At 38.6% G+C, this 17,369-nt stretch overlaps 1 protein-coding gene across 7 annotated transcripts in view; it reads left to right on the top strand.

Moving 5' to 3' along the window:
• Positions 1–17,369, top strand: part of LOC105425747 (uncharacterized) — a 213,964-nt gene that overhangs the window by 80,704 nt on the left and 115,891 nt on the right. For all 7 annotated transcript variants that reach the window (XM_089081198.1, XM_089081200.1, XM_089081199.1 and 4 more), the window contains 2 exons: positions 9,056–9,217; positions 11,091–11,274. In XM_089081198.1, coding sequence (XP_088937324.1) covers positions 9,056–9,217; positions 11,091–11,274 — 346 coding nt within the window. The remainder of the gene's footprint in view (positions 1–9,055; positions 9,218–11,090; positions 11,275–17,369) is intronic.

Below are 17,369 nucleotides of genomic sequence, written 5' to 3'. Positions count from 1 at the left end.
TTAGGATTATCGCCGTACTTATATGAAAGTCCACTCGAGCGCGTCCGATGCTCGCACGCGTTTCGAAAGTTGCTGGAAATGCGCGAATTAGCGATGCGGAAATGACGAGTTTTTAAGTGCAGAGAGAAGTATCATTCCACCTCGCAGAGGCACAATGGCAGCGTCTGCACCGATGCAGATTTAATTTCTGCTTGGTCGGCCCTTTTTTTGCGATTCGGCATAAGTACACCGCTCATACGTGGCTTCGTATTTTTATTTTCGGCCACCAACGTGCGCCAGACGCGACGCTCCAGATACGCGCGCAACTATTGTCTATTATCGTTTCTTTCTTTTTTTTTTTTTACGAAAGAAAAACTAGATTACGAAAATATGGAGCTTCACGTTTATTTGTACTATGCGAATTGAGCTGCTGGGAGGCAGCATAAATGAATTGAAACAACCCGAGGCGGACGAATTTGTCAACAAAACTCGTCGTCTAGTGAATGGTAAAGTTGAATGAAAACTTCTCGCGGGGTGCAACTTCGGATTAAACGAATCGCGCTTGTGGCGAACAACAAGCCTCGGGTTAACCAAGCCTCAGACTATCAAAGTTCTATCGTTTTTGCATATCGGATTCATGCAAATACGCCGCATGCCAAATCTTTCGCATCCTGAAATGTCTTAGAGAAAATACTTGTGATCGATATTAAGACATTTCAGAGAAATATACACACACACACACACACACACACACACACACACACACACACACACACACACACACACACACACACACACACATACACACACACACACACGCACGCACGCACGCACACACACATTTCTTTCATTTACATTTTAATCAATTTATTAAGTTAATTGCTGCGACACAATATGGGAAATATCCTCACAGGGAGCTCTCACAAGCTTATAATATTAGATCTTTGATAGTTCTACCGAACACTAAATTCATGCGGCGACACAACGAGATATCCGCAAATAAATGCACGGATCTTTAGATTGTAAGTGGCACGCTCGAATTGAAATCGGCTTTGCGTTTCTACGGATGTTCGGCATTAAGCCAAAGCCGATTATGATAACTCGCCTATCCCATTCGTGATAGCTATAAGGGGTTGACTGTTCGTGCTAAAGGAAGCTCTGCTTCACCTCGACTGTAGTGCAAATTGGTCTGTGCTTGGTAACTCCGTTGACCGCAGCCGATTAACAAGCAGTCGCAAATCGTTAACGCTAAGAGCTGATACGACGGCTTAATGTGATCGCTATAACCTTTGATAATCGGTGTACAAAGGCTTTAAATAAATAATAGGAATGGAAATAGGTATAATCGTATATTACATTGGATAAAGGAATGTTTTTATATTAAAAGATATTATGTTATAAGAAATTCACTTCTGTATGCTATAACAGAGTAATTTTTTTATTTGATAAATATTAAGAAATAGGAAATAAAAAGCGGAAATAAAATGACTATAAAATATAATATACGAGAATGAATATTTCTGAAATTATAGATATTCCAATTAATTGGGAAAGATTCTCTTCGAAAGGAATATTAGTCTTCTATCGATCTCATAATGCGCTTAAGTGATTACAACATTAATCACTCGATTAGTCTGTTAGATGCCGGGGTCAGGTATACATATAACAGAACGACTACTTCAACTGCTGTAAAATAGACCGACGTAAAATAGATTGTAAAATAGACCGACGTTAATAGTGGTGCTAGCGAGCTTCGTAATTTCTCCAATGATTTATCTCCAACGATATTACATAGTTCTAAAACCAAATGGTATTCTATGTTGTCAGTCAAAAGTCTTTTAGCTTGTAGATTTTTAAAACGCCGGGATACAGTCCGAAGTAAATAATTATATATAACTATAAATAATTGCTTTCTAATTAGCTGTAAAAATTTAGTGTTAAACTATCCCCGTTTAGTTTAGCGTTAATAGTAGTGTAAACAGCGGCCGGCACACACTCAATTTTTACTCAATTTATTCACTACCTTTGTCAAAATTAGATCAACCGTAAAAACGTTACGATTGTCGGGAAATGGTTTTTGTGGAATTCAATATAACGCGTACATAGCCATGCACGTAGACATGAACGCATATGCATGTTCCTCTGTTTGTATACGCATTATACATATTTATAGAGGACAAAGCGATATAAACGCGGGGCGAAAGGGGAAAGGGTGGCAAGTGCGAAGCCAATTAAAGTGCAAATGCATGGAGATGCAGGTAGAATGCCAAGCAGCACATTGACCAGGAAACTATAAAACCGAAATTCAACCCGACTAATCAACATCCATCATACCATATCAACACATGTTGAATTTGTCAAAAGAGAATAGAAAAATGAAAATAAAAGATCAGATTACAAAAAAAGAGACAAATAACAAATATGCCAAAATAAATGGCGGGATGAATAAAATAAATATTAAAAATATTATGTACATCTATACAAACGATTTAAACATTGTACACATTCCCGTAATACATTTGAATAGGTAGAATCGAAAGCAGAAAAATTGCAATTGAAATTGAAAATTATCGTAAAAATCGAAACACAATAATCAAAATGTAACTCTGTAAATAAAGTTATAACGGTTGCATTGGATTATTCCTATTATGATTTCGATATTTTTAGGATTCCGCATTCGAAAAGCTGTTGATACAAAATATTTTGAACTCTTAATTTAGCGTGCTATTTCCGAATGCGAAAATGTATTAAATCGTGTATTAAATAAATACTCTGTAGAGAATACAAATTAACGCGCACTTGATTTCCGACGATGGGAAATAGCGTTTATTAAAAAGTCAATCGGCGCATACGGACGGTGAAAAGAACGTAGTTTGGAAATTATGCAGCAACGACTGGCACGGCTGGTACCGGTCTGTGTGTTTCAGCCAGATATTAAGGTTAATAAATGAAACATAACAGGATTTCCACACGCCAGTTGCACATGGCGGAAGTTGCAGCGCAGCCAGCATTGCTTTTGTTTGGCAGAAAATTCAAGCATTCTCCGCTAGTTGAGAATCGATCAGCGCAAAGTCGTTTCGTAAACTACTACTGAAACTGCTAGAAGTCCGTATTATTGGAAATCAGCTTATCACGTGGCACCGACTACAAAGTAACAAATTATTGTGTATGACACTTACCATTGTCGATTCAATATCTACCGAGTAGAATCTGATTCGTTACACTGCAAAACTGCTCAAAGACATATTCCCCTCGATATCAGCGATAAATTCCGATCGACTATCGGGTTTATAATTTACAATTGCGATTTATTATAACGTGTTATCCTTTTACACCCAATATTCCGGCTGGATATATTGCTTTCATGCAATATGCAAACATACATTTTTAATACAAACTGCACTCTGAGATATGATTTAAATTATTTAACAGATTTTGCTTTATTTGATTTTCAAATGAAAAGATAAATAGCATAAAAATGTAGAATAAACTTGTGAAATATTTTTCTTAATAAATCAAAAATAGATTTGCTAAGGATTATATAAAATTACATAAAGGGCGATCGATAACAGAAACGTCTTACATTGTAGTCATTTTAATACATCTTAAATCCTTTAGATTCTCTCGTATTTTTATACTTTAGAAACTATCTCGAACTCTGATAAAAATTTCACTTCTCTGATAAAAATTTCAAAGATAGGGATTAATCAATATTAGAGAATTCCAACACGAAAGTTCTTGATTAATTCATAATCAAATTAGCTAAGTTTAATGATCAGCAATTCAGTTTACAATATCCTGCTTTGATTGATTAAATGTTACGTGTGAAAAGGACATGTAGGATAAATATCTAGTTCTCATAAATCAACGTATGCAATAAATCTGGAATGGAATGCTAAAGCTCATTCTTCCACCTTAGTCGAGCGAAGTAGAATCGCACCGCGCCGAACGTGACCAAAGGAAAGAATACGATAGCCCATTCCTTTAAAGCTCGAAACTGTGGTATAGGATTACAGTTATAGTGTACTCTCGCGGAAACCTGTTCGATATCGCGGAATAACGAGAGCACTCGGCTATCGTAAGTGTTATCGAGATCGCATAGTTCACAGTCATTGGGAATCTAATGCATTATTGTGGCAGACTGCAACAGAAATTGATATCAAAATTAAATTTTTCACAAGACTACGTGCGCAATACACGTACTCTTCGAGATCAATAAAATTAATGATAATAAAATATGAGTCATAACAATTCCCACTTCGCAAAACGTTTCTATAATTCAAATCGTACTCCGTTGGAATAAATTTACCGATTAAACACGCAATCGTGAGTTTGTAAACCTCGGGAGAGATGGGATTTACGTTTTGAATTGCCGGCTTAGAAATTATATAGTTATCACCCAGTTTTGCCCAAGCAGTTTCTGTCAAGTGACAAGGATAATGAACGACCTTTGAGGGACCATACCCGCTGTTCCGTCTATTACCATGGTAATACCGTCGGCCTTCGTCTGCCGTGAGCAGCTGGGCGAAAGGGCTCTTCGGACACGACGACGCACGGTTTAAACGAAAATTATTAGATATCTGCGATAGCCGACCACATACCATAGACTGCGGAGACGACCGTTTATAGCGAGCCGGTCCGCGTGTGTTGGATGCAAAATATAGCCCCGATCTACGTGGCCGGCTGATCGGATCGATGAAATCGAGCGGCGCCGACTTCATTAAAATTTAACGTCGTGTAAAGTGTGCGCTAAGTGGATCTCTTCGTTCGGCTGTCGTCCGCTGCACCTGCAACCACGATTTTCCGTGGGTTACCATAACTTCAGCCGCTCGCGACACCTCACATTTTTGGCGTGTCCCGGATCCCGGCGATATCACGTGTCCTTCAAGCAAAAAATTATATATTATATTCTGAAATTTTGGCTTTCCACGAATAAAGATCTAAATTGTTGAAAAAACGAGAGACGTTAAATTTAGCATCAGAACAAATATAAATGTCTCAGGCTTCTAACGTAGATTTATCTTATGTGTTTTCGTTCTATCTGCGGCTCGATAATTTCTCTCGCATATTTAGCTTAGAAAAATTTTTAAGATGAAGAGCACTTTATTAAACAACAGCGCAAGTGCAAGTTAATTTAATATATAATTGAAATGCAATTAAATATAGTTAAATATATGATATGCATATAATTATATATCATCGATGATAGATATTACTCGCCGATCTATTAATCTATTTTTTATTAATCATTTTAAGTTTATGATCAACATTTGTATTTAATAAATATACTGTGTCATACAATTACTCGTTAATTCACATCGGTTATACGATAACTTTATCAGATATAATGATTTATATGTACATATATAATATTATTTACATGCCTGGAGCGAATATATGCAAGTTTAACATGAAATAGTATCACTTTACTCGTGCGTATTTTTTCATATCATTGATACAGAATAAAATATTCCGTTTTATTTCACATTTATATTATAGTAAGAATGCAATTCTTGTTCTAACGAAAATATAAAATCTTTAGAAATTAAAATTTGATGAAAAATAATTCGACAAAAATACAGCCAGTATATAAAACCAAGTGAAGAGAAATATACCAATTATAACATAAGAAATATATTTGCTTTTTGCCCAGGACAACTTACGAAAAAAATTCCTAAAATAATATTGAGATGAGAGTGGTTATCCAATGGCTATCTGTAATAATAGCCGTTGAATAGCCGTCAACCTCTGAATAATCGAACAAAAAGCGCAGCATTCGTGAGTGAATGCTGTGGCAACAGTAGAATCCCAAAGGATCTGGAGAGAGGAAAACTGAGAGAGCGCCCAAAAGCCGCCCAAGTACGTCTTTGTTTACCCCAAGCTATCTCTCCGTTTTCGTCTTTTCTTCGATTCTCCTCGCTCACTTTCGATTCCTCTTCACGACGTGTCTCTGCTCCTTCGTTTTTCCCGAGTATCGCCAGTCCTTATCTCCTTCGAATCGCCTTGCGATCCCCGGCAGGACTTCTTTTATCCCAATACAATATCGCGTTCGCCCCTCCCCCTCCCCCTCCACGTTCCATCGTTTAAACAAACTCCCCTGTAATCGAGACTGAATCGATGGATTAAGAATCCAATTGGGACTCTTTTTCTCTTTCTTCCCGCTCTTATCTAACATCTGTCTCTCTCTCTTATATTTCACTCCACGCACCGTAAAATCCCTTCGAACCTCCGTAGTCCTTGCAACGAGACGTGTACCGCCGTCTGGAAAAGATCCCGGTATCCGCATCTGGGAAAAATCGCGTAGGACGGATTTTTTTTTCCGAAATACGTTTTCACCAATGCAACATCGATGCTCGCGATGGGATATCTATAGCGATAAAAGTAAAAGCAGCAACAGCAGCAGTAGCAATGGCAGCGGCAGCAGCAGTAGCAGCAGCAATAAAGCTTGCTTTATTTTTACTATCCCTCCGGCCAAGTACCGCCCCGTATTTCCTCGGGATATTGACATATCGGGGGTGCCGGGGCTTCTCCTCTTAACGCCCTTTTTACACTGGCTCGGAATTTATGTCTTCTTCCTTCTCTACTCTCGTTCCGCCCTCCACTCTCTTTGCCCAGCATCCTCATCTTCTCCGCCTCTCCGTCTCACTCTCCCTCCCCCCCCCCTCCCCCGTCCCGCACTCCCCTCTTTCTTCCTCGTCTTACTCTTCGTTGACGGTGACGATTCCTTTTCTCCCACGCATCCCCCCAATTCTCTCGTTCTCCCCTCGCGTTTCTCGGACAATCAATCACGCACGCGTATCTCCACGTTTACAGAATCAACCGGAAATCTCTATTAGAAGCTGAATCGCAGCGGCCTCTTTTCACGGTGTCCTCGATCGATCCTGCCGATCGTAAAATGATGTAGACGTAGTCGTTATTAGCAAAGATTCATTCGTCGAGCACTTCCTTCGAACGGGAACGCCATTTGGATGGAAAATCACGGATTAGGAATTCTAAGATACGGATGATTCAAATTTTTTTCATGCCAGTCAAATTAAAGAGGGGTAAAAATATATAATCTCAGACATGAAATAAAAAACTCATGGTGCTTAGTTATTTGCTTGCTTGAAATTCTGATTGTTATTCTCTAGGCCCGGTTTTTCATTTCCTAGTTAACTTGTAGTTTAAATCATTTAACCTAGAGATAATCTAAAGATTGATCTAAAGATAATTTTCTATCTATGATTAATCATTAAACTGCTGATTACTTTTTAAAGTTATTAAAAAACTATCAGTTTGGTAATTAATTATAAATAGAAAAACACAATTTTTTTACATTATCATCAGATTAAGCTTAGACTTAACCATAAATTAATCAAAAAAATGAAAGACTGAGCCTTACTTTATTGTATTTTATTTGACAAAAAAAAAGTCCTTAAATCCGCAGTTTTTAAATTAATTTTTAAAATACAAATAGAGATTATTCTATAACGTCACGATGAAAAATTGGTCAGGTAAAACATGCAGTGACATCTATTCAATCTCGAGATGTTAAAGACTTTTACCAAGGTCGAATTCCGCAGAGTCAGCTAACATGACGCGACGTTCACTAACTTTTTGCGCAATCGGGCGAGAACTTCTCTCCCCCTTTTCCTCTCTCCATGCTGCATGCAGTTTGGTGGGCAGAGGGAACCTTTATACTATATTAATAACCGTGTTTTTATCGGTTCATTGAGCACGTTCGAAAAATCGTCGGATGGGAAAAACGACGATGATAAAACGAAGGACGCAATCCGGTCCGCAGACGTGAAAAATAATGAACAACCCCTTATTAAGGAGGTTGTATCCTCTCTTTGTCCTCCCCTCTCTCTCTCTCTCTCTCTCTCTCTCTCTCTCTCGTTTTTTATTGCATTTCTATTTATTGGTACCATGGGACATATGGCTGCGTAAGGGTTTGTCGTGAAAAAAGCGTATGATAGTGCGCCACGAGGGGAATGCGAAGGGTGAGAGAGAACGAGGGAAGCGCGAAAAAGCCACGAACACGGCGGCGAAAAACGCAATATCGTGCCGGGAATGTCAAGCAGAATGAAAGCAGATCGAGTGGACGTTCAAAATCGTCCGACAAAGCTCGCAGACCGTTCACCCAGGATTGAGAGTCTTCCAGTATGTAGCTTCGATTGCTGAAAAGCACGCGACTGCACCTCGTTACGGGCATTCGGTTACAAGGATCGCAGCTAGCTAGCCGTGGTCGATTATAGGTCAACTTTATTTGATATCGATGAATATACGTTTACGTCAGTTAAATGATTCATTGACGCGCGATGTATTTGGCCATTCTCATATCCTCGCTATTTACATATCGAGTATGTAACTTCGATATACACAATCCTAGGATCAATAAAGAGCCCGCGTGCAGGTTAATCCCGATGCAATCGAGGGGTATTGGGAACATTATTGACAGTACAATGCCATTATCTTCATACGATATTCGCGATGTCGATCAAGACTTAAATTTAATATAGGAGTTTGAATATAGTTTTGATCTAATAATGTAAAAATAATAAAAGAACTCCAATTTTTACGCGAAATAATATTAACGAAAAATTCATATCACCGATAATTAAAATTCCAGCGCAGTGATTAAAAGCTTGGGATCAATAGCTCATAAAATTTTCCAGGCCATTATAAATATCTCGAAAGTTATCGAGAATATTAAAACATTTGCTTTAAATTGGTTTTATACGTAAAAATTCTACCCTTTGCCTGTTTTATCTATCAAGATATTTTTCCAGATATATAATATTTTCACTTAAAAAATATACATATAATTTTTTCAAACATGTACCTCAGCGTGACATATTATTTGCGTTTTCATTGCACAATCTAATTATTATCTTCCATATTTAAATAACTTTATTAATTAACATGTACTCATAGAACATAAACATACATTTTTATTGCACAACATCTAACATTGTCTTTAAAATATATTTAAATAATTTTATTAATCAACGTGTACTCATAGAACATAAAATATGTAAAGGTCAAAATGACTTCACGAACCATCTGCTTCATAAGTGCACGTATTTTTTTTTAGGTCAAGTTGACCTCTGGACACAAAGCACCACCGGCTGCGCCTGCAGCTTCAACTCATCCAGCAACGATTGCGCTTGTTGCGTACCATCGGGAGGCTGCAGTTGCGGCGCAGCTTCGCCCGATAGATGCGCTCAGTGCGGCCTGGAGCAGCATTGCGCAAATAGTAAGTATCACTAGGTTAATCCTAACTTACGAGATTGGCTTCCTTGAAATTATAACATTCGCCGGAACGTAATCTTTTACTGCAAATGAAAATTTCTTCGTGTAACTATACTCGATGCAGACTTTAATTAAAACTATCACAACCAAACGGCGCATCGTACGCTTTAGCGGTAGAGGTACGTCTCTCCCGCGCGTTTTAATCCGAATGCGCATGGAATAACGGCATGTAAACGTAAAGCTTATTAATCTCGGTGAGCGGAAAGTTCTTTCCTCATTGTCTCCTTCGCGTTCTCTTTCCGTCCGCCGACGATCGACTAACTGACATATTTGCTCCCTCGGTTCTGCGAGGAAATATAATTACATCGCGTCCAAAAGACGATCTCGCTCTTTGAGTCTGATATGCTGGCGCTAGAAACAAGATTCGAGCCATTAAGCCACTTGCTGTGCACCGCCTCTCGTTTGCAGCCGCTCGTGTCGCGCGAACAAGTGGAAATTAAAGCGCCGCGGCGAGCAAGTCCCTTTGGAAGCGAGCACGTGGGATGGTGCGGAAGAAACGCGGAGAGGCGTGATTCAAAGAGAGACGAAGAAGGGAGGAGAAAGGGAACGTTTATAAGAGGATGAGCGCTCAAAAGACATCGAGATATCTGAGGAAAAAGAAGGCGTGATTCCGACCTCGAACGACGTTCGCGGCTCGCTTTACACGACGGAATAAATTGTATCGAAGAAATTACTCCCGCGTGCCGTCCATTCGGCCTTTCTTTCTTGTAACTAATCACTCTTGACGAAGTTCTTATACTCCATCCATCTAACCTTTCTTTGCGCTAATTACTTGGAGCGATATTGCCTTCGTGTTTCATCCATCAAATTCTTCTCTTCTCGGATTTCTTTTAGCATCGCAGGATGTGTGTATATATATATATATATATATATATATATATATATATATATATATCAGCGCATATATGTACAGCTAATCGTATTCTGGCTAGAAAGGTTTCAAGTTACTTTATCGTGCACAAGTTTGAAGGATTGTGTAAAATGTAAATGAAATCCTTTTAGACAAAGGCAATATTGAAAACTGATATTTTTTATATAATTTAGAAAAACAATGTAAATCTTGTACAATAAGAACTTTTTATTTAAAAAAAAAAATAAAAAACGCACGATAAAATAGAAATCAACAAATTTAAAACTGTTATTAAGATTTATATATTTTTAATAAATTTTAGACTTTTATGCAAGAGAATCGTAAATATTATTGATAACGAAAAATAATGTTAAGCTTCATATCAGATATTATCGATAATGAAAAATAATATTAGCTTCATATTAAAAGAAAATATAATTTCTGAGAAATATAATATCACGGTTTACAAGACAGTATTCGCATCACAATCACTAAACATCTTGCGCAATGTCCCGCGGGAAGCAATTAAGAATCAAATTACACACTATGGCAGATTGCCTCATAATATTGCGCCGAGCTGTCGCGACTCGTCGTCGCCCGAACAACATGGCGAACAACACGGGACACTCCAATGAAACTGTATGAGTAAGAAAAATCGTTATTAGCCGCACACTTCATTTTTCTTTGTGCCGTTTCATCGCCGCACATTTTTACGATTCAGATTTCGCCAGACGAGAACGTGAAATAAAAACCCAATTAAAATAAAGTAAAAATATTTTCAGCGATTATATTATAATTATATTGTACGTAATATTTGTATTTTGTATAAAGCTAAAAATTGAGAAAGAAATATTTATTGACAGTAATGCAATATTAAAATCACATGGAATACAAGCTGGCGAATTTGCGAGCATATCGCCATTCGATTTTCCGTACTTTTACACAAACACGTTTTGTTCCGTTTCAGTGTGCAACATAACGTTGGACAGCAGGCAGCTGTTCAGCAAATCGGATCGTGGCTTCGGGCAAATAAAGTCGCCGTATCTTCAAGGGCCCTCGAGGTGTACATACAGATTCGTGCCGGATACTGGGCAGCGAGTTGAGCTGCAGATATATCGACTGGTGTCCATCGGTCGACACAATGGCACCGCGTAAGTAGCTTTTCGGTGACGCCTTTCTTTCTATCCGGTCGTATCGCTTAATAGCGCCCTTTTGCGCCCTTGCGCCCCTTTATAGCCGCGATCGTAAACTTTACGGGAAAGTATTTCCGACACCTATATAGTACCTATATATATATATATAGTGCTTACCCGACACATACGCTTGTAAACTTACAACTCTTCACGAGCTCAAGTAATTTTGAATACGTAATAAAGCGAGTGGAGAATATTAAGAAAATGGCCTATGGGGGGGGGGTCCATGTGAATATTTTGTATTGTCCAAGAGATACTTTCTGATAATTTTACGATTTTCTTTTTATGATAAATTGTGAATATCTAGGTAAAGATGAAGAATATGAAAACTCTCAAAATATTTTAAATGCGTTTATCGGCGAACTTATAATCTTTCCACAAAATAACCACCATTCATGAAACCCTCGTCCTCACTTTTCTCGTTCGTATAAGTAGTAGAAGAGCGGACAACGTAGACCGATATGATTGAAAATCGCTCTCGTCGATGGTCGTTTCAATTTATCATACTTCCGGTCTTACGAGACGATAGCTGGGCTCTCAAGCCCCTCTCGACTATGGAGAGAAGGAGGAGCTGAGAAGTCAGGAGTAATGCCGGCGGAACTACGAGAGAACCAGAGGGTTGGGGAGAAAAATTACTGTTTTCAGAAAGCCCTCCGGCATCCCTAACCCCGCCACACACTAGCTCGTCCACTCCGACCACGTTCATGGACAAACTTCGTGGTGGGCAGAAAAGGCCTTCGACAAGCTCTGGAAAAGTTCTTACAATTTTTCGACAAGGCTCTTCATCTCAACCCCCGCGTTCTTCTTTCCCTCAATGTGCCACGACTAGCAAAGTCCGGGAAGCTTACGATGCGCCGAGCATCATACAAGCTTAGTCTAGTGGCTTTTGTTCCGGAATACGCAAAACGCGCGACCATACATATCCACGGGGGCGGATGTATACTTATGGTGCACGAGTGGTGGCACGGATGAAAAATATACGCCCGTATTTTCGTTATTGTTATCTTCCTTGAGAGAAAATATATTTTCCGAAAAAATTTTTAGACAATCCTCTCGTCACATTTTAAAAATAACTTGTGTCGATTAATCTTCATAAATCACCTGTAATTAATATTCATATAAATATTTTTTACAATATAGATTAATATACAGCTAATAAATATTTAACTTGCAGAAATAAAAATGTTATTAATTTAATCCTTACGCTTCATAACATTAATATATTTTATAAATTAAAGGATTTAAAATATTTGAAATTAATTTTTAATAATCATGAAACATTTTGAAATTTTTCATACTTTTGGAAATGTTTGAGTGTGCACGATTACAACAACAATTTTAAATATTTCTCGATACTTAATTATTCAATAAAATATAAATCTGCACAATTCTTACACTACGTACTTTCAAACAGCCAGACTCTAAACGACATCATCCGCTAGAAGCTAAGAGCGCTGCGTTAAATGCACATAAAAAATGCAGAAGCCCACACTTTAAGTCCACTTGTTAGCGAGGAAACGGCCGGTAAGCTGAGGGCGAAAAATATCGTTACTCTTGCCTGGGTGGCCCAGACCGTTCGCGTTTCTTTCATTCTCCTGAGCTCTGAGAAACTGCAACGACCGGAAGAAGCAGCACCGCCCACACGAACCGTATCGCGCAAATCCTCCTACACGGAAAAATATTGGCGCTTGATCGGCTTTATCGTGAAAAATCCTGCGAAATTTTAGTATTATTCCCAAGTGGAATCCTCGGGGAATTTTGCGGGTCATTTGCGATGTTCCTTAAAAATCAATGTGAGAAACATCACGTGAAAATATACGAAATAGTGAACTGAAGACATTCAAATAAGCATCCGATAGTTTCAAATTTCATATCGCGCCGAATTGTCTTTGTACATATATTCCAAAATAAAATTGTAGTTGAAATTGACGAGCGACGCGCGACAAAAGTATATTTACGTATATACGTGTTAAATTTATTTTAAAAAATGTATATTTGAGATACGTATAATTTGTAGAACTATATAACATGATAATAATATTTAAATGAGTATTTTGCCGCAAATTTAATAAACATTTTGTTTGTTAAATCGCGCGCACACTCTTCGTGAGTATTCAACGTGAGTATTCACGTTTGCGAATGAGATTGAAATAGCCGGCTTTCGTAGTTTACGTAACGCATGACGCTGAATTAATATCACACCGGACCGTAGGACGGAGTTGGTGGAAATATGACAAACGACACATGTTACATGCGCGGTCGTGTAATACGTGTGTAGTTCATGCTCGTTAAGTTATAATTAATGTAACTTTCCGAGCCTCTCTATGTAGGACGCCATCATAACAGGTTCCTTGCGTTGTTCCGCATCACGTTTATCACATCCTTCAAAGAGCAAATGGCTGATTACCGATTATGCTATTACACATACAGATTATTTTCTGTATTAAATTCACCGGGGTTCCTCTTTAGGAGACCAACGGAGAATTTCCTTCCTTTTCCATTATCTTAAGCTGAATTAAAGCTTTTCATTAAGTATCTGTCTAAAGCAGTCGTCGCATTTTACATATATATTTATGCTTTGCACAAACTGTTGTTCGTTTATATTGTCCCGTCCTCTTCTCGGACAGATGCTGTTTCACGTACGCGCAAATCTATCTTACCGCTGTCCCATACAGTCCCGACCTTCCCCGAGCATAGAAGCTTGATAATAGAACCCGAATTTCGAGGAATAGAACAAAGCGCGGGCCACTCGAGTGTCCCGTGTTCCAGACCGAAAACCGAAAGATGTAGGTCCTCCTAATCCCGAATGCCGAGCCACGGTCAGCCGCGATGTACGTGCACGTTCTCGATGAGACGCAATTGGGTCAGGTCCTTGGCTGGACATGCACTTCATTCCACGAACGTCCCTCGAATGACCCGTACGGCGTGATTTCAGGCCCGATTAAGTGATATACCCGCTATAGTCGGTCAGAGGTATTCTCGAACGAAAATCGGAAACGACGAGTAAGATCGCTCGTTCCCCGCAGAGCTGTGCACTGTACCAATTAAAATATTCCGCTCTGCGAAATACTAGTTTGTTAGCGAGATATTTTAAAATGTAGCAAGGAAACTCTGTTGATAAAATATAGTTTGATATCGCTCACTAATATCGCATATGTTATTTAATAGACGGATAAAATATTTGGAATATATTATTTCTTTTTTTATCAAAACATTAGAATAATGGATTCACTAGAACATTAAATTGCATGAAACCTAGCGAGCTTAATGCCGCAGACATAATTCTCTCCAGTCCTCGAAAATTGATTTGCGCGAAAATAGAGCGCGTACACTAAATCCGCAGAGATATCGCTCCGGACGCACTCAAATTAACCGTGCGGAATTAATTTACGGGCTTTATTGAACGCTATACAAATTTCATACTTTCCCACTCATAAACTTTCGACTGTACGTATTCTCGAAAATTAGTTTGTGCAATACAACCGGCATATGGATGCATACATTCGCGTTGTCCAAGGGATCGCGCAAATTAACCACGGAATACATCATCAATGTTCCAGAAATTATTTACCCGCTGAATGCTTATGTCGTCTTTATATTTTCCTCGTTTCAATAATATGTATAAACGTGTCTCCATATACATCTACCTATCCATTCATAAAGTTAATTAACAATAATGAACGGGCGAATGTCCGTAAAGGAAATAATGCTATTTGAGAGAAACCAAATAAATTGAACATTAATTTGTGAAATTGAATGATTGAATGACCAAACAGGGCAGATAGAGGATGGATTAATTTAGATAGACGCGGATATATTTATTCAATCCGCACGAGACGCACATAGGTAGCCGCGCATAGGCGGACTATAAAGTAATAAGCCGGCTAATGAAGGTCCAATGTATGAGGAACTCGCGTTTCGTCGAAAATCCCGTTCCCACCAATCTGATGGACGATGAAAAATATGCGAAGTTAATTAAAAAATATCTCATGAATAACGCACGAATTATCTCGCATAAAGTAACTCATTATCCGCGCACGTCTCTCTCTCTCATGAGAGACGTTAACCTGCAGAATGCTGAAAAATTGCCTTCGCCGCGGCGCGCCGGTGTACACACCGTCCCGTAATTAATTCATCGCGATATCGCGCGAGGAGAGGAGAGAACTCTCGCATTACCCATGAGGTACCTCGCGAATATTCTAACCGGCTTGTTGACGGATGCGCATGCGACACAGCCCAGGAAGAAGAGCGTGGATTTCGTTCGTCAGTTTGGAAAGCGCCGAGGAAACGCCGCTTCCACCCTCTCTCTCGCTGTGCACATATCTCTCCCCTCCTCCCCACCCCTCTCCCTCCTCTCATCCTTACACTTCAGTCTCCCGTCTTGTCGGTCCGTCCGCGTACATGCGGTCCCAACGACGAGGGTGTGAGCGACAAAATTACGTCGCTCAGCGAAATACTATTAAGTGGGGGTAGCGGAATAGAATGAGTCCCGCGGGTGATGGATGACCTTAATTTCGCTATGATTACCGGCGGCTCGGGAATTTGTATGAAAATCGCTCGGGGTCGCTTCTTTCACACGATCCTCTTTAGCGCCTTCGATCACTCTCCTCGACTTCTTCTCGCCGTATCCTCCCCCTCCCCCTCCCGTTTCCCGCGTCTCTCGTTCTTCCGTTCTTTCTTTCTCCCGCAACTGCCGTCAGATTAATACCCCTTCGTTCTAATTTCGTGTAGACATCTTCCATAGAATCGTACGCGCCTTTCAGAAATGAGAAATTACATCGATATTTAATAACGTAGATTAACAGTTCTGTTAGCAGCTTGTTAAAGCGTGACAGCGATCGAAAGATTAAGAATGAAGAAAAGAAGAAAGAAGAATATCTCTCCATCGGGGAAATATCAGGGGAGGAAAATGGGATAAGCTTCTGAAGTTTATCTATAAAACCAACAGTTATCTATAAAACCAACACTTTAATCAAGCAGTTAGTGATTAATATATTTTTGTATACGATAGTCAATGGTTTTAATATGAAAAGTAACATAAGAACTTTTTTAATTTTATATAAAAAATAAAAAAATTAAGCACCAAAGATTCTGCCTTCCAAATGATGTTTCTATTCCTATGTTTTTTTTTTTTTTTTTTTTATTTGATTCGTTAGTACTCTTTATTGCATGAGTTTTATATTATATAAAATATGTAAAGAGATATTTACAAGCTGTAAGCATACGAAAAATACAAAATATCTTCTAATTGCAGATTATTATTGTTATTATATTTGTATTACATATCTAATATTATGACACTATGAACACAAAAATATTCGAGTGGCGATAAAATAATTTTAGTCGATTCTTTGCTATTGCAAACTTGTGCATTATATATAGTTTAAGTTTTTAGCATAGTTACATAACGTGTAACGAAGATAAATTTTCTTTCCGACTTTCGAAAAACAATGTTGAAGCGTTTTAATTTTCTCGCAAAACTTTTACGCGGGAAACGTTGCACTTGCAACTTTCATTCGTTAAAATGTGTATTTTCTCTCTTTCGGCCTACGCTACGAGCATTTGTTTAAAACGAATATGAATGTGTGCGAGTTTGTGGAACAATTTACGCGCATTAAGGACGTAGTTTAAAAAATTACGTGTATCTATTCGGGACACCATGCGTGAAAAAAACATTGTGCATTAAAATATTAACCATTAAAAGTATTTATGTATATTTTCCATGCGCTATTGAAAGATTTTTAACATTAAAATTTGCACTTAATAATGGAAGATGCTTTCAAATAAATATAAATATATCAAGTGGCGGTATCAATTTCATCCTAACTTATGTAACCTGTTTCATATATGCTCTTAAAAAGGAGTACGCCTCCCATGGGCTGTTACGTCATATAACGATTATTCCCATTTGAAGAGTTCATCTCCTTTCGCGGAAGATGTAGCTCGACGAGCGAAGATATTATACTCGAGGGCTAAGGTTTAAGTAGCTTCATAAATTACACTACTTTTACGATAGAATCACCTAATCCGCGCCAGGAGCGGTTTCGGCGCGG

Source organism: Pogonomyrmex barbatus, unplaced genomic scaffold (genome assembly GCF_055798465.1).
Source record: "Pogonomyrmex barbatus isolate J1 unplaced genomic scaffold, ASM5579846v1 scaffold4, whole genome shotgun sequence".
In the NCBI taxonomy this organism is placed as follows: Eukaryota; Metazoa; Arthropoda; class Insecta; order Hymenoptera; family Formicidae; genus Pogonomyrmex; species Pogonomyrmex barbatus.
This window is presented reverse-complemented; position numbering and strand designations above follow the sequence as displayed.